This window comes from Benincasa hispida, unplaced genomic scaffold (genome assembly GCF_027475165.1).
Source record: "Benincasa hispida cultivar pf3 unplaced genomic scaffold, pf3_genome.v1.1 HicScf741, whole genome shotgun sequence".
NCBI classification, from domain to species: Eukaryota; Viridiplantae; Streptophyta; class Magnoliopsida; order Cucurbitales; family Cucurbitaceae; genus Benincasa; species Benincasa hispida.
The window spans coordinates 8,024-33,496 of NW_028326868.1; the positions used below are offsets into that span (position 1 = coordinate 8,024).

General features: G+C 30.2%; 2 protein-coding genes across 5 annotated transcripts; both read left to right on the forward strand.

The window, feature by feature from the left end:
* Positions 1-9,239: 9,239 nt before the first annotated feature.
* LOC120073837 (uncharacterized) lies at positions 9,240-14,296 on the forward strand. Its single transcript, XM_039026710.2, has 5 exons — positions 9,240-9,816; positions 12,067-12,179; positions 12,260-12,628; positions 12,976-13,702; positions 13,828-14,296. Exons 1-5 carry the CDS (start codon positions 9,579-9,581, stop codon positions 13,899-13,901), a joined length of 1,521 nt encoding a protein of 506 aa, XP_038882638.1. The 5' UTR covers positions 9,240-9,578; the 3' UTR covers positions 13,902-14,296.
* A 7,877-nt stretch (positions 14,297-22,173) lies between these two features.
* Positions 22,174-25,430, forward strand: LOC150029968 (4-alpha-glucanotransferase DPE2-like). 4 transcript variants are annotated; one of them, XR_016527231.1, is made up of 5 exons: positions 22,174-22,387; positions 22,451-22,807; positions 23,027-23,415; positions 24,967-25,168; positions 25,283-25,319. XR_016527231.1 is itself a non-coding variant. In XM_090310211.1 (5 exons), exons 3-5 carry the CDS (start codon positions 23,062-23,064, stop codon positions 25,387-25,389), a joined length of 579 nt encoding a protein of 192 aa, XP_090166337.1. In that variant the 5' UTR covers positions 22,174-22,387; positions 22,451-22,807; positions 23,027-23,061; the 3' UTR covers positions 25,390-25,430. The 4 variants fall into 4 exon arrangements, 3 of the variants coding, with proteins under 3 accessions (XP_090166337.1, XP_090166339.1, XP_090166338.1); XM_090310211.1 differs by having other exon boundaries at positions 25,051-25,168; positions 25,283-25,430; XM_090310213.1 differs by having other exon boundaries at positions 22,206-22,387; positions 22,501-22,807; positions 25,051-25,168; positions 25,283-25,430.
* Positions 25,431-25,473: the final 43 nt, after the last annotated feature.

A 25,473-nucleotide genomic window follows, 5' to 3' on the forward strand; every position in this document is an offset into this window, starting at 1 on the left:
ATTATTTGTACAATATAATTACAACTACAACAACTGCGAGATTTAGGGCATCAACCCCAACAATATATAGAAGAAGAATATAGTGCTTTGCTAAAAAAAATAAAACATGGATTTTTGTTTCAAAACCTCTTGACAAGAAAATTGTTGATTGTTAATGGGTATTTAAGATAAAAAGGAATTATGATAGTATCATTTATAACAAAGCTAGTTGGTGACCAAGGGCTTTCATCAAACACATGATATTGCTTTTTTCTTTTTCTTTTTTTTTTTTTTTAAAAAAAAAAACCTTTAGTCATGTTGTTAAGCCTATTACAATCAAAACTTTATTAATTTTTGCTCTCATAAAAAGGTGGACAATAAGATAAGTTAATGCTAATTACGCCTTTTTACCTGGCGTCTTAATTAAATTTGTTTTTATGAAGAAATCTGCATAATTTCTTGTTTCAGGTTCTATATCGCTTAGCAAATGTTAGTTGGGCATATGATCCATATGATAGAAAAACTACATTTGAGTTTTGTGGAGGAAATTTTATAATTTGGATATCTGAGAAGCAATTTATCATCCCCCAATCGAGTACAGAGGTTGAATATCAACGTCTTGTTTTAGTTGCAGTTGAGATGGTATGGATTTGATCCCTATTTAATGATTTACATATATCTTTAAGCAAACCTCCTATCTCGTGGTGTGACAATTTGAGTACAATGCATCTTAATGCTAATTTAATTCTGCACTCCAAAACTAAACATGTCGAACTTAATATCTACTTTGTGAGATATTGGTCCTAAACAAAAAGATTTATGTTCAACATCTCCTTCCAATTGAACAAATTGCATATGTGCCTACTAAATTATTGTCACCTTCAGAATTCAACAAAATCTAATGGACTCAACCACCCAAAATCCCATCAATTTGAAATTTGAATATACATTATTGTGAAACAAATAATTAAAAAAAATATTTAAATCAAATAGCATATTAAAACTAACTTTAGTTATAAAAAATAATATCATACCAATGAAAATAACTTATAGCTAAAAAAATCTGAATAAACATAATTAAAAATTAATCGATGAAAACTAGAAAAGTAATTAAAAATTACGTTGTTACTTTTCATTAATAAATTAGTTCATCATAAAAAATTATAATTAATAACTCAAAATTTAGACATGAAATAAATAAATATATCGGATTAAAAAAAACTATCAAATGAAGTCAGATGAGTCTCACAAATACCTTCTTCTCATGAATAGTCAAAATTTCATCATATGTTATCACACGTACTAAAAGAAACTGAAATCTTGGTTGATATGTAACATGCAAATATCTTATAATATCTAGAATCTTTTCATATTTTGTTACACCTCTTATATTAAAAATAACTTAAACTCCACACGTACCTTGTAATACCTAAATTATTCATCATATATATATTGTAAGTAAATTATGCATCAGACCCACACATAGCTTGGGGCTAAATCATTCAAACCATGCAAAAAGCAAAATACTATGTAATAAAAAGTAATCTCACAAATACTCTATATTAAAAACCTAAAGTCCAGGTCAAAATCTAAACAACTTATTCTCGACTTCCCAGGGTGCATACTATACACACTAGATTCACTACCACCAAATTCACCATTTCTCCTTCACAACCTCTCATGTTGTCTACCCTACTACAACTCTTTCATAGAAATACTAATTCTTTTCAAGTTTTCAATTCATCTTTCATTCCAATCATCATCGATTTAGAAACCTCTCAAATTAGTATTCAAAAACACCTCGAACTAATCTATATAAACTCTAGTAAAAAAAAATACAATACATACCTACTTAAGTTTGAATTCATTTTGAGAATGTCAATTCAATGATCAAATGATCAAGCAATGCCATTTTCATAAACAATGGTAGAATAAATCTTAAAATGTTACATATATAGAGAAGATAAAATCGATCATTTGTCAATGTCACATGGATGAAGGTAGAAGATATTGTTTTTTTCTTAAAAAAAGCAACATGAATGATTTGTATTTAAACCATCCTTAGTATATAAGAACATACGCAAAAATAATAACCAAACCCCAACAAAATTACTTAACAAATTTTAAAAACTACCAAAAAAAACAAAATTTGTGAGAGATATTCACTCTTCAGAATGCTCATTTGACCTAAAGCAGATTTTCACCTCATACGGCTCCTTGAGGGCTTTAAATACAATATTTTTGTTACCCAACCAACCATCAGGAGAGTTTCCCTTACTTGATCGAACAACTCAAACTTCAGTTATTTCAACTATATCAAATCAGTCGACCTGGTCTCTGAATATATTCTAACTATCAACAAATTCCTAGAATTAAGTATAGGATGTACCACTCCACACAATGTAATGGCCATAAATGAGAAAATTAAAAAATTGGTAATTTATTGAAATGTAATTCTTCTTTTCCCCATTCTATACAATTTTACAAAGTTTTTTAGTGTTTATTCTCTTCTCCTCTTCTAGAATATTTCGAAATTACCCTGTGTGTGTGTCTAGGGGTAGCAAGAATTCTTTCTAGCCTTATATACAAATGGGTTTTTCTTGCATTCTTCTTTGTGCTCTTCTTCTTTACTCTCCAAAATGTGGTTCATAATTCATATTGGTACTTTGAATAATTGAACCTACCCAAAATTATGGAGTATTTATATAATTTAGTCATTTAAGAAAACAATAATAAGTTTTTATTTAAGGTGTAATTTTAAAATTAATGTCTACTAAGTTTATTCTACGCTAAATTTTATGTTATGTTAGAGAGAGTGAGATCAAGGAATGTAATAGAGTATACAATTCAATTTTTATTCCATAGAAAAAAATCATGTTAAAGCATTAATTATTAAATTCGATCTTTTTAGATAGTAAATACTAAATTAAAGTTAAAATATATTTCTAAATTGATATTTATTTGGTGTTAAACTTTCGAATATTTTAAATTTTATGAACATACTATATACAAATTTGAAGATTTAAAGTTTCATTAGATATAAAACTCATTTAATTTAAATCTTATAGGGTAATTACTTTCTAAAAAAAATTAATTTTTCAAAGACTTTTAAACATATTAGTTTTTCCTTTTTTTATTAGAAAAATCCCAAATATTAGGACTATACTGAAAAAATGAAACGACCCACACTTTCTCAACTTTTTCACCTTTGGAAAAAATAATATCAGAAGATTTTTTTTTTTTTTTTTTGTCTGATTTTTAAGGTGACAAGTGAAATTAATTTTGTTGTCTGGTCGAGGACATGCCAACTACCTAGTTTAATGCTTTTGTTTTTAAATAATGTGTTTTTTTTTAAAAAAAAAAAGGAAAGAAAAGATAAAATAAATCCCACAAAGTTAAATGTTCAAATAGCTTATAAATTTTTAGAGAAAACAAATCAATTCATACCCAAGTTATAAGGAATAAGGATTGTTAATTGTTGTATCACTTTTAACTATAATTCTATTTGAACATCTTAATATTAAAGAAAAAATGTTTTTTTTCTTTAATATTAATAATAAATTGAATCTGACGTTGAGCTGGGTCATGGTATTGGGTCAAGGAAAAGGCACAGTTGGGTTGAGACGACTGCCACTGTCATGATGTCACGGGTAATATCATCCATTGCATATTTGAAATCGGGTTAGGGCTTCAGCAAAGCAATCAGGCTGTTGAGTCATCCCCAACTATATATCATTACTTCCCTTAAATTTCTTTGTCGCATTATTATGTTAGCATCGGGAGTTTGGGCTTTGAAAAAAGAGTCAAGTTGGGATCTCATCTTGAGCCTAACATCATTGGAAAGGCTGAAAGTGCCCTCTGACATAAGCAAAAGGTTAGAATTCATAAGATCGTGGGGGTGGAGCATAAAACATAAAAGGGCTTGGGAGAAAGTCATTCGTACAAAAAAAACTCAATATTTTATGTCCTTAAATTTTGTAATTAATTATCAATATTTGATATTATTTTGTATTATTTTTTCATTTCTTTTAAAAATTTTGTTCTCGCATAAACATTTACACATATATTTTACAATATTCATCTAAATGTTACCTTTCTTTATATAAATGATGAATAACAATGGTCAATTATAGTTTAATTGAGCAAAAATAAAAATTTCATTAACTAATTATAACAATTTTAATTAATCTCTATAAGATTTTCCAAAATTTTCATCGATATTGTTGATATGTTCATAAAATCAGAATATCGATATTTTGAATCTCGCATCTACCATTTATTTCATTTAAACTAAAATTACTTATTGTTTTTTTAAAAGAAAAAAATTACTCATTTGATCCCTGAGATTTAGATTTCGTTGTATTTAGGTCCATTCGTTAGGTTTTCAATTTCTAATAGAAAGTTGATGAGCACCTATTTTTTAGTTAAAAATAATCTTTCAATAATTAATTTTTTAAAAAATAAAAAATATTTCAATATTTTTATAGAACTAGTAATCAAACGCGTGGATCATATTGTAGTTTTAAATTAAATTATAATGTTTATATATTATTTTTTTAAAAAAAGATGAAATTGTTAGTTTTTAATCTAAAATTTATTTGTATAAACCTTCTATAAATTGATTTTGTAGAGAAACGTTTCAGTGAATTTAGATGAGTGATTTTCTTTTTAGTATAAACAACTCTTAAATTATTGATTATATATTAAATACCAAAACAGAATCTAAAAAAACTAATTTAAAACATAATTTTTATTTTTATATTATATTATGATTATTTATATTTTTTAAGAAAGAAGAAAAAAATGTTATATCTTTTCAAGATATTGTTGTCCAAAACTTACAAATCATAAACCGAAAGTTGAAATACAAATATTGAAAGAGACTTTAAGCAAGAAATAAATAAAATTTCAAATATAAAAAGTATTAAATATTTACTATTTTACATAAATAATTATAAAATTTTAGATTTTTAATACTAAATAATAATAAAATAATCAAAACAATCTATATATATTTATATATTTATATATAGATTAAAAAAAATAAGAGGAGGAGTTGCCTTACAATAAATTTTCAACATTAATTTAAAAAATTTGTGAAAAAAAAAGTTATTAAAGTAGATTCTATTTTGAACTAAAAATAAATCAGTATGTGGTTAAAATGAAAACTGATATTTTTTCAAAATTAAAAAATAACATATAATTAAAAAAAAATAGAATTTAATAATAAATATATGACGTGATGATTAAAACTGAATCTAGATCAAATTAGGAGAATCAAATTTAAGGGGATTTTTTTATTTTGATTTTTATAATTTTATTATCTTCATAATTTCAATCTTTAATTTAAACTAAAATAATTTCTTCTATTTTTTTTTTTAATGTCGTGACCTTTCTATTATTTTTTATTTTTAATTTAAGCCAATATAATATTTTTTCTATTTGTAAAACCCAAAAATATTATTTTCATTTGCACAAACTTTATTTCAAACAACACTATTGTTGGTTTTTTTATGTAGATGAAAAACCATAAAATATTATGGTTTTTCTTAAACATATGAATCACATCTACAACAAAATTAAAAATAGCAAAATATATATATATATATATATATATATATATATATATATATACTCACTGAATTAAACCTTAAAAAGTGAAAAATAAAGAAATAAAAGAGTACGAACCACTAAATTAGTTAACCTTAAAAGTAATGATCTTTTTCTCCACCATTGTCAATATGTGAGAATGTCTTCTTATCCACCATCTTTGATGTGTGAGGATCTATCACGGCAACAAATATGAGTTTCAATGACACAATATTATAGCCAAATTGTGGTTGGTGATTGAAAAAAGATCGTAAATGTGAAAAATGTGCATTTTTTTTTGTGAGAAAAAATGTAAACTTAGGAACTTTAATATTTTATGATAGTTTTAAAATGCCACAAATTTATGACATTTATTAACTGTCACTAAATAAAATTAATTATTATATTTTAAATAAAAAGAAATATGGGATTAAAATAAAAGAAGAAACCCTAAGAAACCTTTGAATCCTTTGTTCATCTTCTTCTCAAGCCCAACCACAGTCTTCAACCCTCATGTCACTACAATAATCAATAAAAACAAAAAAAGAAAAAAAAATTTACAAAAACATTTAAAAATAAGAATAACATTAAATCACTTTGACCTTGTATACATTTATTGTTTAACCTTGAAAATAATGGAGAACTAAAATTGAAATATTAGAAAGGAAAGATTTGAGAATTGGAAGATTGAAAGATAGGTGGGTTTATATAGACGTCGAATTATATTTAATTACATGTGGAATATTTATTTTGAATTAAACCTTTTGAATTAGTTAATGTGTCAGTTGGATATTAAAAAAATGTTTTTAATGTCAACATAATTTTAAAATCAAGAATAAATAATTTATTTTGAATTGGTTAATGTGTGATGGTAGATCATTTAAAAAAAATTAACGTGAATATTAAAAAAATCAAAATTTTAAAATTAAAGATAAATTGAGTGCGGCTACAAATTTAATTTAAATCAAAATATCATTTACCAAATATGAACTTAAAAATATTTTTTCTGTTATTCAATGTAAAGTAGAGATTATTAGAGATAGTATGTGATTTGTTTTTAGTATATATTAGTTAAAGATAATTTTTAATTTTTTTTCTTTTTACGTGTGTTGCTAAAAAAAATAGTGGAAATGATTTTCTTTTAAGATTTTATCTTTTTATTACTTTTTAGTGTGAAATTACGTAAAATATTCTTAGAGGTAAAAGAGGAAATCAAAAGTTTCTTACTCATAGCCCATTTTAGATAGTATAGATAAAAAAATACTTCTTAAACATTTTTTCTCTTTCTGTCCATTCTCGTTGAGATAATTGATTAAAAGACCAAAATCTCAAGTCTAAAATGATTTTTACCCCGCTATTTAGAACTTGAGAACTTTAACCTTTTGTTTACATCATTATTATGCAAATTTACAAAATTATTCTTAGATTTTTCCCTCCTCCATTTTCCTTTTTCGTTTTCTTTTCTTCTTTCTTTTTTTCCCCTTCTTCTCCATCTTTTCATTTGTTATATTTTTTTCATCTCCCTCTCTTTCAACGGTACTTCCATTCATTCCCGATTTCCTTATTTTCATGTCTCCTTCATTTGCTTTCTTCTCCATACACATACCCAGCTCCAACGACCTTTCTCTCTCCATTCAGTTTATGTTGCACAATAAGCGGAGAGCGAAAGATTGAGTCAGAGAACAAGATCGTAAGAGAAAGGAGAGAGAGGAGAGCAAGATGTGTGAGAGAGGTAAATGAGCAAGAGAGCAATAGAGGAGATAGGAGAATGAAAAAGGGGAGCGAGAGGATAATCCGCATGTACGAAAGAAATTTCATCAAATTTGATGTTAGCAAAGGGTCAAAAAACCTCATTTTTAAAAACGTAGGGCAACTCCCCTCCTCCAAATTTGGGTCATTCATCCCACGAATGCCTTCCCATTCCCCTCTTTTTTTCATTCCCAATGTTCTCCTTTATTTTTTCTTCATCATGTCAATGGTTGGCAACTGACTGCCAACAATAGTTTTAATTTATTTATATTTTTTTTTTCGTTTTCTTCTTATTTTTTTTATCCTCCTCATTCTTTTTCCTTTTCTTCCATTCATCTTTCCTTTTGACCTTCTTCCACTATATTAAAAAAGAAAAGAAAAGTAGATCGACATTTCAAATTTAGAATTGTTGATGGCAAAATTTGACCAAAAAAATTCATTTACCTTCATTTGTCACTGACAGTAAATTTTTATTTTAGGGAAGAGATCATCAACAAAACAATTAGAATAACACATTGGACTAATGCTTGCCGTAGACATTCTCATACTTAAATTATTTTTTAACAAAGGTTAGAGAAAGCTTTTTAGGGAAGAAGATTATCTTAATGTGGAAGTGTCATATTTTATGTATAGTGGAGACTATACCTGAGTTTTTTTCATTCTTTTAGGAAAATAATTTAGATTTCCTTTATTCTTTTAGAAATATGACTCTCAAGAGCTGGATCAGGCGACACGGGGGCGTTAGATTCAAGCCTACCAACCAAGAATAGACTCTAAGAATGGGACATGTTAGTCTCAACCTCAGGCTCCAAGGCAATGCATGCTAATTAAACCAAGGCCATGTTTTTAAGATAAGAAGTGTTTATTTTAGACTATCTCATATTATAATTTAAGAAAGTAGTATTTAAAATATTAACATATTTAAATAAAAAAATATTTGAGTTTCAAATTAATCATGTTCAAAGCAACAAAAATAAATTGTCATTTTTTTTATTCCAAACTTAATATTATAATTAGAATCTAGCTCTTCCCAAATTAAACAATTTAGATTGAAGTGATTCCATCCCATACCCCAAAAATCTTCTCAGAATTAATTCAACTACAATAATACGCACATTTCTATTCATAAAACTATACAAAATAAATACAATAATGGGAAGAAACTAAAATGTCTAGATCTCCTAAAGTAGGTTTTATTGATGCTCTTCAAAGTAATAGTTTCATCCATACGGTTCCTATTTGACATTTAAATTTCAATGGTGTGTTTGGCCTAAGGAGTTGAGAAGTGGGAGTTGGAGAGTAGGAGTTGTGAACACCACTCCTTAACTGACCCAAGGAATTTGTGGGTCTCACAATTAAAAAACATCAATCTTATACTTTATCAATTGCTCCAAGACTTTACAATTCTATAGACTACATAACTAAAAAAATATCGATTTTATAATTTATCAACTCCTTACTACCAAAATTGATAGGTTAAATAACTTAATTTCAATAATATTTACACATTTATCGAAAAACTCTATTTTATAATTATGGACCTTAAAATATAAACTTCTTAACTCAATGTATTAACTTCAGAATTTATAACTCAACGTCGTGTCCACGAAACATTTCCTTAGTTTATCTTTTTGCTGTTTTGGTTTTGATTTTTGAAGTTAAAAAAAAATGTAACTTTTTTATTCATTATTTTTCAAGTGAATTGTTTTGTTGGTAACGTTTCTCTTGAAATATCAAACTAGAAAATATTATTACAACTAACCAAGAAATCAAACATCACAAAGGCTTCATCTTTCAATCTCAAACACATTTGAATTTTATTTTATTTTAAATTTTAAAAACGATGGGTGGGAAGTGAGCAGTTCACCATCCAAAAGGCCCCAAAAAGAGTAGAGTTGTCATTTGCAGTTCACTTACTGTTCAAGTTATTCATTTTCAATCCAAACCCTAACAGAAAAAAAAATAAATTAAATGCATAAAGACCCAATCTTTAGTTGAATTTTAATGACCCACATAAAGAAAACAATCAAAAACTTACAAAGTAGAGTAGAAATTTCAATCTCCAAGCAATTCTGTGACGATTTTTGACAATTAACATCTTTCATATTCATCGCAGTCTTATAATTACACACACCCACATTCAAATTTCACTCCCACTTCTCTTCTCTTCTCACTCCACCGCAATAATGGGCGCACCCAACTCAGCCCCAGCGGACCAGAGCCGGAATGGCCCTTGACCCACCTCTCCGGCATTGTTCCCGATGGGGAAAAACGACGGAGAACAGCCACTGCCGTCCGCCATCGACTCCAGGCCGTCCGGCCAGGTTGCCGATGGCCGATGCTGTTGTGGGTGTGTTTCGATTCGAAGGCTCATTGGCTTCAGATGCATCTTCATTTTGCTATTGTCCGTTGCCTTGTTCGTTTCTGCTGTTTTTTGGCTGCCCCCTTTTCTCCATTATGCAGATCAAAAGGATCTGGGTCTCAATCCATCGTATCGAGGTGGGACTCTTCATCGATTTTTATATCTTTGTGGGGTTTTAGGGGTTCGTCGATTGCTGTTTCTTTTGTGGGGTAAATAGATCTGAGAATTTTTTTGAGAATCTAGTTTGGATTTTTGAGATTTTGCTGCTTGTTCCTGCTGATTGTGTGTGGTTCTGTGTTGGCCGAGGAAAATGAGGGTTATTAGAGGGATTTAGATTGGTTTGTTTGATGGATTTGGGCTAATTTTGATCTGGAATTTGATGAGTTTTTTGTGCCGTTCTTGGGTTCCTAGAGGCATGCCTGTAGAATCGTTTTGGTTTGTGGGAGTGAGAAGTAGAGAAAATCAACCACTAGTTTCGAGTAACGGAAGGCCCTGATTTTCAGGCTTTGATTATCACCTTTCCTAATTAAACATGGGGCAGCTCATTGGAGCTTGCACTAGGATTGTCCTAGAATCAATTATGCTTGTTATTATTTGCATAATTAAAATAATTACATGTCTTCATCATTGGTGAGAAATTTTACTCACAAAGTTAAAAAAAAAAAAAAAAAAAAGGAAGAAGAATATAGAGAGCATGAATTGCTTGTTTCAACCAAAAATGTATTCCTTTTTCAAGTTTTCGGAACTTTGAATCAACTAAATTTCCCATTTCTAGGGTTTTAATTATTCTATCGGAGTTCATGTGACATACATGTCTTATTGGCTTAAGTAAATAGAGAAAAATCTAATGTTTGAAACTTGTATATATGTGTGTGTATAAAAATTTTGAGTTCAACAAATATGGGTTGGAGATTTGAAACTCCTACCTCAAGGATAGGAAGTTTAACTAGACTGATGAACTCTTATGTTGGCTAAAAGCTGTATAGTTTACGTTTATCAAGTCATTTATCAAAAATTGGATAAACATAGAATTATTTATTTTCAATCCTTTTTCTGACTAATTGAATGTTAGTACTTTTACCCACTTCTTAGATTTTATGTAGTCATGGAAAATGCTAAGATTTTTTCTCTCTTGTCTTTTTGAATAAAATCATTTACTCGTGTCATGTAAGGCACAATGGTCTATCCTCTTTGTAACTGTAGCATTTGTAATCTCATGATCATTTGGAGAAGTTTTTTGTAATGCATTGGATTTGATCATTTTTGTAATTTCATATTATCAATGAAATTAATGTTTCCTATCTAAAAAAAAGGTTTTGCCTTAGAAGTGAGAAGCCTCACCATTCAAATAAAAGACAGGAAGAAAGGAATTTCTCTAAACTGCCTGCACCATCCATATGCAGCTGGAGTGCAATCTATATTAAGCTCACGACTGGTTTGGCCTTTGTTTAGTTTAAAGTTAGATATTTGTTATTTGATATGGATCAACCATTTTATAAACCAACTTCGCGAGTTACCTGTGATTTCGCACTTCTCCTTGGATATTGGTTTGGTTGGTAGGGCCTTAGGGTTAAAAAGTTGTTTTATAATGATGCATGGAGATTCATCTTGGCCTTTAGTTGGAGCTGAACTGTAGCATGTAGAAAGTGTTTTGAGTTCAAGGAGTTCTGGATTTGGCTTGTCTCAGCTTTTTATTTCTCCTTGTCCAAATACTTCCACAATTCAAAAGCCTTATTGCAGTCTTTTTTTCGGTTTTGGTGGATTATCTTCCCCTCCCTTTTGTCAAATGAATAAATTTTCTGTGTAACAATTCAGAATAGTGTTTTGGTGTTTTCAAATGATCTGTTTCGACTGTTAAGTTGCATATATCAATTTAAAATCAAGCATGAGTTATATGGCTAGTTCATAAACTAATGTTTTAGTTGGTTTCAACAGATTTATGTAAAATGATGTTATTTGATTTCCATCCTGGTTGACTGGTATGTAGTATTCATGTGTTGAAGTAAGGTATTGATTCCACAGCTCTAGATGGTTGAAAATTGCAAGTTATTTGAGGTCGGTACACATGTCAATGCAACAGTTTCTTGACTTGAGGGTGGGAGGGTATAGCATTTTTCTAGTTTCTCTTGTTTTTGTTAACGCCTTCAGTATTATTTTTGTGATTATAATAATAGTAGCAAAAGTAGTATATTGGCTTCTTAAAATTGTTTAGAATCACAAACCTGTAATTGACATTGTAGTTCCTTGAAATTACCCTTCCATCTCACAAACGTGATATATTATGTGTGTGCAGCGAGAAGTTATATTAACGACAAAAGTCAACATAAATTCGTTATCAAGAATTGAAGTGGCTCAACATATTATCTCTGACTAATTTCTGTTTCCAGGTCATGATATAGTGGCAACATTCAATGTTGAGAGACCGGTCTCTTTGCTGGAAGACAATATCGAGCAACTCCGAACGGATATTTTTGAAGAGTTCAACATACCTTCTATCAAAGTATCTACTCTTTCTCATTCTCGCTGATTTTGCACTCTATATATTTAATGTATATTGTATCTGATGCTCTTTCAAACCAGGTGGATATCCTATCTCTAGAATCATTACCTGGATCAAACCGTACAAAAGTTGTGTTCAGCCTCGATCCAGATACTGATGAATCAGAAATCTCGTCAACTTATCTTAGTTTAATCAGGTCGACCATTGTAAGTCTAGTAACGAATCAGTTCCTCCGCATTACTAAATCCATGTTTGGAGAGGCCTTTTCGTTTGAAGTACTGAAATTCCCCGGAGGAATAACGATAATCCCGCCACAGAGTGCATTTCTTTTGCAGAAAGTGCAAATTCTTTTCAACTTTACGTTGAACTTCTCTATTCATCAGATTCAAGTACATTTCAGTGAACTGACCAGCCAACTGGAGGCGGGATTACGACTGGCTCCATATGAGGTTTGGTGTCTCTCTATCTACTCATTTGCATTAGTATTATTGGATGAATTTAGGTTTCCTCTGAATAATGTTTTTGTTTTTCATTTTTTAGTTTTGAAAATAAGATTGTTATCGATGGAGACCTTAATTTATCTCTCATGAGTATACAAGCTACCCAAATTGTTTTTATTGTTCTTTCTGTAGCTGGATATCTTTTAACCTGATGAGTAAAAAAGTATTATTATTATTTCTGAGTTTCAACGGAGTTGTGCTTAGATATTTGAATTACTTTGCCTTTTTATTGTAAAAATTAGCTAATGCTCGAGTTTGATCTTTGGTGTTTACAAGTTGTTTTATTATAAATGCAGATTTTATATGTTAAACTTTGGAATGCGGAAGGTTCAACCGTGACTGCCCCTACAATTGTCCAGTCGTCTGTACTTCTTGAAGTTGGAAATACTCCATCAATGCGACGGCTGAAGCAGCTAGCTCAAACAATCTCAGGTTCTAATTCTAGCAACCTCGGCCTGAATAATACGGAGTTTGGAAAGGTGAAGCAAGTTCGCCTTTCTTCAATTCTTAAACACTCCCTCAATGGCAGTGAAGGGAATGGCCCCACAAGGTCACCTTCTCCTGCTCCTATGCCCCAGCCCCATAACAACCCCCCGACTCATCACCACCACCACCACACCCGTCTAACCCCTGCAATTTCACCTGCCCCTGCAACCGAGAAGGGTGCACCAGAATACGGTTCGCCTGCCCCTGAAAGAAGCACAGCATCACCTAAGAGAAGTTACACGGCAAAGCCACCTGGTTGTCAATATATCAAGAGGAAGTCTGGTAGGAAAGAAGGAAAGCAATCTCATTTAACCCCGCTTGCTTCACCCAATGTATCTCCTGATCATTCTGCTGCATCGCCATCACCATTGCCACAACATAAAGTAAACCCACCAGCAGCACCCATCGTTCCAGCTCCGGCATTAACTCCATTGCCAAACGTCATTTACGCTCATGTTCAACCACCTTCCAAAAGCAACTCCAACCACCCCGAAAAATCCACGACGAATCCATCAGATGCGCCATCTCCATCTCCATGTGAGTAACAAACTGATTCTGATAGGAAACTGGAGTCTTTTAACTACAAAACTCCCATATATTTCATTGAACAATCCCAAATTTTCCATTGTGAACTTTTTTGACCGACTCAACTGATTTTGCAGCTGGTGCTGATCGTTGTTGCATGATCACTCAATGGGGATTCACACTGTTTCTTATTCTCGCATGCCATATGTAACATTCAAAAAGAAGACTACTGGTTTTCTCATGAACATGTGTCGACGATGACACAAGAGATGCCAAGGTTTTTATAAAATGATAAAAGTGCAGGAGTTTCTTTAAAAAGTGTGAGCAGAGTAGAGGAAAAGCAAAGCCAAAGAGGCATTGCTTGTTGTAAGATGGTTTCTAAGTGTGTAAATATCATCTGATTAAGAAACTTGTTGCTGATGCAGTTTCAGGTCAAAGTCCACAGGGGTGGCAGGCCTTCAGAAACTTGCATATTTTCCCACTGTTTTGTGTATTATGATCTTCTTCTCCATAAAATGTAAGGAGATAGAGAAGGAAAAAAAGGAGAAAAAAAAAAAAGAAAAAAAGAAAAGGAAAACAGAGTAAATGCATAACTTTTTTCTTTTACCATTGTGTTTCCCATTCACTTTTTGTTCTGAACTCTTAGGCTTTTTGTACCCAAAATGGCATTCTCTTGTATTGTTCAAATTTGAAGCTTGTTTGTATATATAAACACATAACACAGCCTAAGCCTCCACTTGAATGTAACAACTGTATAAGTTTTTGGTTTAAGATTATTGTTTTTAAATGGTTGAAGGATTTAGAATTTATGGATCAATGTTTGTAACATAGCATAGGGATGGATATAAGATGGTCAAAAATAGTTTCAGATGTGCTTTTTCATTGGGTATTGTTTTGAAGAATATATTCTTTTGGTCAATTTACTTTTCTCACTTAAAAGGATAATTTTTTTTAGGAGTAAGAATGTTTACTGATAATTATTTCTGGGCAAAATATCAATCAAAATTTTGAACCGATAATTGTATTAATTTAATCTTTGATCTTTCAAAATTGTATCAATCTATATCTTTCTTCAAAATCTTGTTAATGCATCAATTAATTGATTCAAAGGTAATCTTAAAAAAAAAAAAAAAAAAACTTAATTGCTATAAGTGAATTGATATCAATATTGATACAATTTTGAGACAGTTCTATTTGAAGAACTTTCAAAATTGTATCAATCTATACATTTGTTTAAGATTGTATTAATTAAACCCCTAAGTTGTTGTAAATGAATTGATTTAGATTTTTTATTAAAATTATTTTTAAAAATCGTCCATGCACTGAGACAACTTTTAAGTGATATCTTGATTGAGAGTTTAAATCGATATGTTTATGCAAGTTAGGGGCTTAATCGATAAAATTAGGTTAAATTATAAAAAGAAAATGTGCCGGACCTTTGGGTCTTGTGTAAAAAAATTACCCATGAACCTTGAAAATTTTCAGAAAAATATCCGTCAACTTTCAAAAATTGTTCAAAACTATCCCACCGTTAGCAAGCCAAAAGGAAAATGACTTGGATTGTTAACTTAGGATGAATGGTGTAAATTTTTCTTGTTCACACTATAAAAGTGTCTTCATAAATATTTATGGACATCACATTAAAAGCACGTTGACGTGCCACACACAATAAATAGAGATAATATTGGAAAATTTTCGCATGAATATTGTATAACATGAGGGGAAAAAAAAAACATTACCCGTGGATGTTGGGTGTAAAAGAAAATTCTAAAAGCCCTATGTTAACCGATTTAAAGAGGGAAAAAGGAACACTTTCAACCAAAGAAAATGAGAACTTGAGGTTGATGGTGAGTTTGGAATACATTTTTAAATGTTTAATTTTTTTAAAAATCATTTAGGAAGAAATTGGAGTGCTTAACAACCATTCAATATTTTAATCCCTTTTTATCAAAAGTTTTTAAATAAAAATGAGTTTTTGAAATACATTTTTCTTTCAAATCAATCCAAACCAGCACGGTTCGATGAACGATTTTGCTGATGAATAAGTTGGGAGTGTATATCATGTTAATTGAATAATTTTTACCCAAATTGCTTAAACTCTAAAATGATTTTGGATGTATTTTGAGTTTTGATTCAAATTTGCTGCTAAGCTTTGATCATTATAAGATGACACCTCAAAAAGGTTGATAAATTGATAGTCGAATCGAAATAGCTGCATATAGATTTGTTAATAATTAAGAGGTCTAAACAAAAAAAAAAAAAAGTATAAATTTACTTTAAAGTTTTAAACGAACGAATCAAACTTCTGACTACAAGGTCGATAATACGAGCACTATGTAAGTTGAACAAATGATAAATTCAATTAATTTTAAGCTTGAAAAGTTTTTCATTACATCTTGAATTTTGAAAATTGAAAAAATAAATTAATGCAAATATTAATTTATATCTTTAAACTTTGGAGGTTGTATCAATTAAAATTTTGAAATAATAATTATAACAATTTAAGCCTTAAACGTTCATAAGTGAATTAATTTGACCATTTGTTAGTGATTTATAGCTATCTTATTTGCTTCCATTTAAAATAAATTCAAAATTAAATGAATAAAATCAATTTTCTCTAAGAATGTCACCGAAGTAGCAAGAAAAATCATAATATAATTCTTTCGAAATAAGCTGGAAAAAATAGAGGAAGATGAACAAAATGACTCAAATTTAATTTAATTTTTTAAATGAAAAAACTACTACTATTTGTTTAATTCTTGCATTTCTCCCTTTAATTTACATTAACCATGCTAATGAAATGTTTGAATTAATTCATTAATAAAAGTAGAGATTTTAATTGATACAATTCTAAAGTTCATTGATATAAATTGATATTTTATAAAAAAAAAAGAAAAAAGAAAATAACAATATATAGAGAGTAGGACCAATAAAAAAGAAATAATTTTATACGATTAAATCATCACTTTATTGTCAAACTAATATATGGGTTTGTCGTTCAAATCTTTCTACCATTGTTTTACTTAATCACTTCACTAATAAATTGTAACATTTACTTTAATTTAAATGTTAAAGTTGTATATATAAATGTCGTTTAAAGAATTCAAAGACCAAATTGTTTAGAGATTACTAACATCATTATCATTAGCTCTCTTCGGTAATCAGTTGATTTTGAAAACTTAGTTTATAAATACTATTTTCATCTATAATTTTCTTTGTTGTGTTATTAGCTTTATCTACCAATATTTTTAAAGACCAAACCAAGTTTTAAAAGCTAATTTTTTAAAATATAAATTTCACTAAGAATTTAAATGTTTCCTAAAGAAAGGTGAAACCCATAGTAAGACAATTGGGAGGAAAAAAAATATAAATTTAGAAAATAGAAAACTAAAAATAAAATCGTTATCAAATGAGACTTTAATTAACTGAGTTATACTCAAGTTAGCAATATTTTTAAAGACCAAACCAAGTTTTAAAAGCTAATTTTTTAAAATATAAATTTCACTAAGAATTTAAATGTTTCCTAAAGAAAGGTGAAACTCATAGTAAGACAATTGGGAGGAAAAAAATATAAATTTAGAAAATAGAAAACTAAAAATAAAATCGTTATCAAATGAGACTTTAATTAACTGAGTTATACTCAAGTTAGCACTTCGTGTAATGGGTTAAAATGATAGGTTTTTATAACACACCTCATGCTTATTTTGGGAGTACTATAGTCTCTCACTCTCTAGTATAATTATTATTAAATATTAGGGGTGTTCAAAAAATCTAATAACCCAAAAAAATCGATCAATCCAACCCAACCCGCCCAACCCGTGCGGTTTAGGTTGGGTTATCAACTCGTTTAGGTTGGGTTGGGTTCAAATAAATGAAAATTTTATGGGTTGGACTAGTTCATAGATTCACCTAATATAACCAAAACCAACCTGAATTTATTATTAACTTTAAAATATATTTTTTTTTGTTACTTATACAATTATTTATACATATATTGATTTTAATTTTATTTAATTCCAATATTTTTTTTCAATAATTTATTCTTCAACAAAAGTAGTTTCTTTGCACTTTAAAAAGAAAGTTTTCACTATATAAATTGAAATTGAGCGGTTAATCTTAATTTAATATATGAAAATAATTAAATTAAATTTTTACATATTTACGTTTTGCTTCTGTTTATAACAAAATTTTAAATAAATGACCCGTTTAATCTGAACCAACCCTACCCAAATATTTCATGGTGGGGATAGGTTGGGTTCATTTTTTTATAAAAGTTATTTAGGTTGAAGAAATTTACCATCCGAACAATTGGATTGGATCTAAAAAATCTTACCCATAAACACCCCTTTCAAATATGTTGACTCGATTAATAAAATTAGTTGTAATAGTCAACATGAGAATAATTTGGCATGAGATTTACACTATTGACCAATAGGTTAGAGGTTTTGATGATCACCCTAACCCTAAATTATTGTACTAAAAAAGTTATAATATCAACTATGTTTGATAAATTTCAAATTTAAAAGTGAAAAGAATAGAATTAACTGATTTAATCGATTAGGTAAATTTATATTTGAAACGAACGATGAGTAAATTTCGAATTGAACTAAATTTTACGAATCAAAGTATTTTAAAAGATGGTTTTATTTGAATTAATTAATAATTAGTTTGACTAAATGTGGTGACATAATCACTTCTAACACTTCTAGAATCAATCTCAAATGGAATCAAAATCCGAAAAGCTTAATTAATAGAATAAAAAAGATAATAAAAATTTCCAAGTCAAATCACAAAACTTTGTTTAATAAAATAGAATTTAAACTATATATGTTGACTGCATTAGTCTAACACATATGTCATATCAATTTCTTTTGTCACACTGTTAGGATAAAAGTGAGAAAAATTAAAACTATAAAGATGTAATGAATTGTGTAATTATTTTAAATGAAAAAATTACTGAAAATATTTTTAGATATGACAAAACGTCACAGTCTATCAATAATAAATATTGACATATAGTAATATTTTGTTATATTTGTATTCACTTTACTATATTTAAAAATAACGGCAAAAAATATATGCATTCAGTAAATAAGGATACCAACTACAATTTTACAAATGGATGGTTTCATCTCATCTATCCACTTTAAATTGGAAAAAAAAATGTTATCTTTTTTCCTATCCATAAACCACCCAACAAGATAAGGTAGGGAATAGAGTAAATTTAATAGCAATGTTTTCATTTTAAAAAATAAAAACAAAAGAGAAAGGGCAAGTTTTGTAATATAAGAAATTTTATGTGTATAGGGTTGAAATGTGCTTTTAAAAATGCAAGTCCCTAACTTTGAGGTACTTTTATTTAATATGGGGAAAGCAAGTTGCATGTGAAAGTGATCACACAAAGCTTGGAAGCCATTTTTAGCCTTTGACTTTCTCATGAAAATTGTGGGATGAGGTGAAATTTCAATTAATGATAGGTATATATATTAGGTTTGAATTAAATTTTCATATCACATTCTTTTTCATTTAAATTTATTGAAATTTGAAATTTTTAATTGGTGTTGAAGCACATGAAAAGATGTATTTCATAGTTTATATTTGAGTAAAACTTCTATTTAATAGGTGAGTTTGCTAAATCTATGCTTCAAGTTTGTTAATATTTCAAATATCAATTGGACCATATTTGATACGAATACTTACCATGATCAATATACATGAATTTGATCTAGGATTGGTTTTAAATATAAAAAAATGAACTAAAATATTTACAATTAATAACAAAATATCACATTCTAGACACAGATAGTAGTCTATCGCGGTCGGTCTATCACAAATAGAATGTGATATTTTGCTATTAGTTGTAAATATTTTTAGCGGTTTTGTCGTTTAAAATAATTTTTCTTTAATTCTTATTATATTTTTTAGTACAATAGGAATAGGAAGATTCGAACCACAAATCTCTTGGTTAACGTGTCCGTATGCCAATTGCTTTGACATATTTCATATCACTTCCAAAAGTCAAATGTTCTAATCCCTATAATTTATCTCATATAGTTGAACTAAAAAAGAAATATCATTTTTCATTATCCATTTGTAAGTAAAACAAAATAATACTTAATCTATCCATAATAATTTTCATCAAAACATAAATGGAAAACTTAGAGTCTATTTGGTAGGCACAAAATAAGGAATTAAATTATAACAGAGTTGTATTTCACATTTTTAGATATGTATTTTTGTAACAAATTCAAAAATTAAATTTTGATTTAAACAAATTTTAAAAATACGTATACTATATTTATAAATCATAAAATTAATTATAGATATCCTTTAAATATTATGTTGAATATAAACTACTACTAATTAATTTATGGACTTGTTAAAAAATTTGTATAGTTATTATTTGGTAATATCATATAATATATAATATATTATTTAATACATATTTTAATTAACAAAAATAATTGAGTTTATGACGATAAATACTATTGTTGAATGAGAAATTTTGGACCGATCGCAAATTGCCACGTCATTTACTAAATTAATGACGAAATTCCAAATAATTGAATTCGAGACTAATTAGAAGTTGACATTTGTCCCAAATTGAAGTTGCAGACATAAATTGGCGAAGTTCGATGATGCCACATGTTTTCTTCGTAACCGTTGGATTGAATAAAATTACTTTGATCCAATTTGATATTATTATTTGCGCTAAAAGTCCAATTTAGCCCATAAATAGGCTTAATTTGACCAAAATGTCAATAAGGCCCAAATCCAATTAGTCAGCCCATGGACCGACCAAGCCCAAGCCTATGAATTTCAGAAGAGAACTCTATAAATAAAGGAGTTCTCCTCATTTGTAAGGGTCAACAATTCTATACTCTGAGCTTATAGAAAATTATTTACAATCAAAAGACCCATTGACTCTTGATGCTGACCACACCTAAAGACTGAAGTCCTTTGAAGATGCAAACATTCTGAAGACTGAAGTCCTTTGAAGATACAAGCTTGAAGATACAAACAATTCTACATTTAGAGAGTCCAAAGAGAATTCATCAACAACCAGAAGACTTTCAAGACTCTTAAAGCTGCACTCTTAGAAGATAGAAGACCCTTAAAGACTGAAGTCCTTCGGAGATACAAGTATTCTTTCAAGACTTCAACTCCACGATCATCACGTGCTTCGCTTCCTCAAATCAAGTGTACGCATTCAACTGAGAGAGAATCAGAGGATCAAGTACTAGAGATCAAACAACATCGTGTCAAATCAACTTCAACATCAACACCAACTTAAGTTCAACCCTACGAAACAAGTTTCTCCAGAAGCCTCTTGCAAATACTAATCCTCCAAGAAGATCAACAAACCCAAAGACCGATCCTCCAAGAAGATCAACAAGCTCAGAGGCCGATCCTCCGAGAAGATCAACAAGCCCAGAGGCCGATCCTCCGAGAAGATCAACAAGCCCAGAGGTTGATCCTCCGAGAAAATCAACAAGCCCAGAGGCCGATCACCCGAGAATATCAACAAGCCCAATGGCCGATCATCCAAGAAGATCATCAAACCCAAAGGCCGATCACCCAAGAAGATCAACAAGCCCAAAGGTCAATCATCCGAGAAGATCAACAAGCCCAAAGGTCGATCACCCAATAAGATCAACAAGCCCAAAGGCCGATCCTCCAAGAAGATCAACAAGCCCAGAGGCCGATCACCCACACCCGAGAAGATCAACAAGCCCAAAGGCCGATCACTCGAGAAGATCATCAAACCCAATGGGCGATCACCCCAGAAGATCATCAAACCCAATGGGCGATCATCCAAGAAGATCATCAAGCCCAAAGGCCGATCACCCAAGAAGATCAACAAGCCCAAAAGCCGATCACCCGAGAAGATCGACAAGCCCAAAGGCCGATTACTCGATAAGCCCAAAGGCCAATCACTCAAAAAGCTTAAAGTTTATAGTTTATTTTAAAAGCGAGATTGTATTCACTTTCCACAAAATTAATACAAATATAAAGTTCCATGAAATAAATTTCTCTTGAAATCTCGTGCGAACAACTATATTAATTAATATTTCTTTAAATATTTTTTAAAATAATTTTACCTTTTAAAATTTCGAATTTAAAATTTTAATACACTGATAATATAAAAACGTTGTTTTGAGAATTTTCATTATTTGAATAACAGAATTCAAAAATAATTTTAGAAAAACAGACCGGATACCAAACCAAATATGAAAAACATAAAATAGGATTTTCCTACCAAATTAATCCTTAATATTTATTTGTTGTTTTTTTTAGCTGAAGGAAAAGAATCTCTTATTTCTCTTTTAGTTATTAAATTTCCATCAACATATTTCTATGCCAACATATTCATTGTTGATATGCTCATTTATTAACAACTTTTCTATTTTTTAATTTTTCTAAAAATATCTATCAACATCAATATTTTCTTATAATAACATCTGGACATCGACATTATGTTTAATACAATGGGATATAAAAATTTGAACTTCTTATGCTAATTGCTTGAGCTATGAGATCAACAACATTTGGAACCTCTTCACTTGAAGTATCATGATAAAAATTCAAAATGAATCATAGGAATCCAAAATTAGTTATAATTAAAAGTTCTCATATTGATTTTTTTTTGTTCTGATTTTAGAAAAAAATCGTACAAATCGCCATGAAATCATCAAGGTAAGATATTTTACAACTTTGATCATACCATGTGATTTTTAGATTTTGATATTTTGATTTTAGATTTCGTCCACATGGGTCTGAACATTTTCCGGGAAAATTTCGAGGGAAAGGTTTTGCAGAACTGTCCAAATGAATTTGTGTAACAAGAACAGAAAGATCTCAATTCTATCATCAGTATTCACTTTTCATTGAAACGCCAAACAACAACTCGTTCGAATCTCCCTCTACTACTACAAGACATTCATCACTAAAATATCAAGCAATCCCATCAATCCCTCTCTTACTTTCTATCTTCAAGAACGTGGTGATTACTGAATTTCCACTTCGCTACTATATTCTACACCAGAAACCGAGATTCCCCTCATTGCAATTTGCTACCCAACGCAGCCGCCTCTTCGATTTCGTTGTTCATGTTTGGTGAGTGAAATTTCTTTGATGGGTTTAGCTTCATTTGAAATTTTGTTGATGGGTTTAGCTTCATTTCTTTGAATTTTGATTGTAAACTTGTATCTCGTTTGGTTTGGTCATACTGCTATTAGTTTATTTTTCCTTCTTGTCTAGAGTCTCAATCTGGAGGATTAAGCAATTTACATCTAGCTGGAATCTAAGTGGATTGATTTGTTTTTTGCTGTGTAGAAAATTTCTTCTGGGTCTGTTTCAATTCTGAATAGATGGTGAATTTGGGATTGTTTTCTGGAGCCAGACGAGCTAAGTCGATGAATGTGAGATTCAGATTGCCATACTATACTCATTGGGGACAAAGCTTGGTAATTTGTGGCTCTGACCCTCTGCTTGGTTCGTGGAATGTGAAGAAAGGGTTGTTACTGAGCCCTGTTCATCAAGGAGATCAGCTTATATGGTGTGGAAGTATTGCGGTGTCTGATGGATTTGAATGCGAGTACAATTACTATGTTGTTGATGACAATAGAAACGTCTTGAGATGGGAGAAAGGAAACAGGAGAAAGGTGTTATTACCTCAAGGATTACAGGGTGGGGAGGTCATCGAGCTCCGTGATCTATGGCAGGTGCTGCCTTTTACTTTATATTCACCTGTGATTATTGTTCTTACTATCTCTTGAATTTCTTTGATGTTTCAGCTCGTTAAGTTCCATATGAGACTAAAATTGTAATCTTATGGTGTTTACTTGATGGCTTTGATCTAGTTTGGTTCTTAAACATTGTGCAACCTAAACAAAAAACTGTGAGGTAGTAAGAATAACTAAACTAAATAGATGTCCAAATCTTTCACTCAAGTAAGCCTCTATCTTCCAAAAATTTTCCATTATTATCTTAATGAAGAAAGAAAACACCCCTGCCTGCCACGAAATTATCTCCTTTCAAATAAACCAACAGACGGCTACAATGCCTAGTCTCTATTGAGTTGCGACCATGTGAAACTGCACCTACTTTGATAATAGTGGTTTGGGACTCACCCTGTCAATGCCACATCACAAGTTAAGTATAAAGCTTCATTTTCTTAGAAAGTTCACCATTCATACCCTCAACTAGGAAGAATGGCACGTAGAGATAACTCAATGACAGTGGAGCAGTTATGTAGTGCTTACATGAAAAAGAGTCAATAGGACTAAAGATTCCACATGTTTCTATCTATCTTGAACAACTTTCTAGGCAGAATAAGAAAAGAGGAAAGTTCAGTTGATTTTCTATCATTAAGGTTTCTTGTAAAATTCAATTTCAAATTCCAAGAGACAAAAGAGCACGAGTCACGACATTGATGAAATGGAGGGAATTTTAACATGCGTGACATTCTATGATGAAGTCATCTCAGAGTCAGAGTAGGTCCCAATCTTCTGAAAAAGATGGATATGCTCGCTAGCCATAGCAAAAGAGAACTGTAAATACACATGAAGAACCTGAATGATGACTATTAGTGGACTATGCATTGTGGGTGAGAGAGAACCTGAGAAGCATTTTAGTTGTTAAAGAAAACCTTGACCTACAAACGCAAATCTTGTATTGTAAGGCAAAAACTATTCCATTACTATCTGTGAACCACTTGTCTAGCAGGATCTGATTCTTATGGACCATAATATCTACACTGAACCCAACTCCGGTGGTGAGAATTGTAACATTACTGGAGGTGACTGAGAATTGTAACGCTAAAGTGATGGTCTGGGGAGTACTAAAGTGATGGTTTAGTACTAAATTTCCATGACACTGATTTTAGGTAAGATGAGGTGAGGGTCGGTATGCCTTAGTGACTGAGAATTGTGACATTAAAGTGATGGTCTGGGAGTTATATTTCAAACTAAATAAGTTATTTATATGTTTTTTTTCTTTTCCTTGTATAGCTCTTGGCCTTTTATTATTTTTGGTGAAACTTCTAGTCCTCATTAAAAAAGTTTCAATCAACTTGACTCGACGAGTTTTATGTAAAACTCGTTTCAGGAAATATTTCTTGCTTCTGATATGATTCTTAATTATACTTGGATTTGTGCAATTCTTTTATACATTTCAAAGACTTTTTGCAATAAGTTGTTGCTTTTCAGTTTTCTTCTGGTTACCCTTGTAATTTTTTTCTTCTGAAAATTTTGTACATATTGGTATTTTAATAGATGAATGTTGGTCACTGGAATCTACGAGCATTTCCCTGATATTAAAGATCTCATCTATTCTTCTCTTTGATACATCAACTCCAGACTGGTGCAGATGCGATCCCTTTCAAGAGTGCCTTCAAAGATGTCATCTTTGGAAGAAGTTCAACTTTGAGCCTAGAAAGACCACTAGGAAATTTCATTCATACTGTGGATGAGGATGGTAAGTTTGATATTTCTTTTGTTACTTCGTGAACATCCTTTTTAACATAGTATGATTATATTTGGGTAATCTCATGTTAACCAAGTTATCGTTTTTGATTTCTGACTGAAGCAGATTCTGTTCTTGTCCATTTCAAAATTTGCTGTCCAAATATAGAAGAAGATACAACAGTAAATATCTATTTCTCTCACCTGTTTTATTTCTTATCTGCAAATAAATGATTAGTTAGTTACTTCACACTGACTGGGATCCAATTTCAATTCTAGTTATAATTTGTGAAATTTTACTAGTACAGATCTATGTCA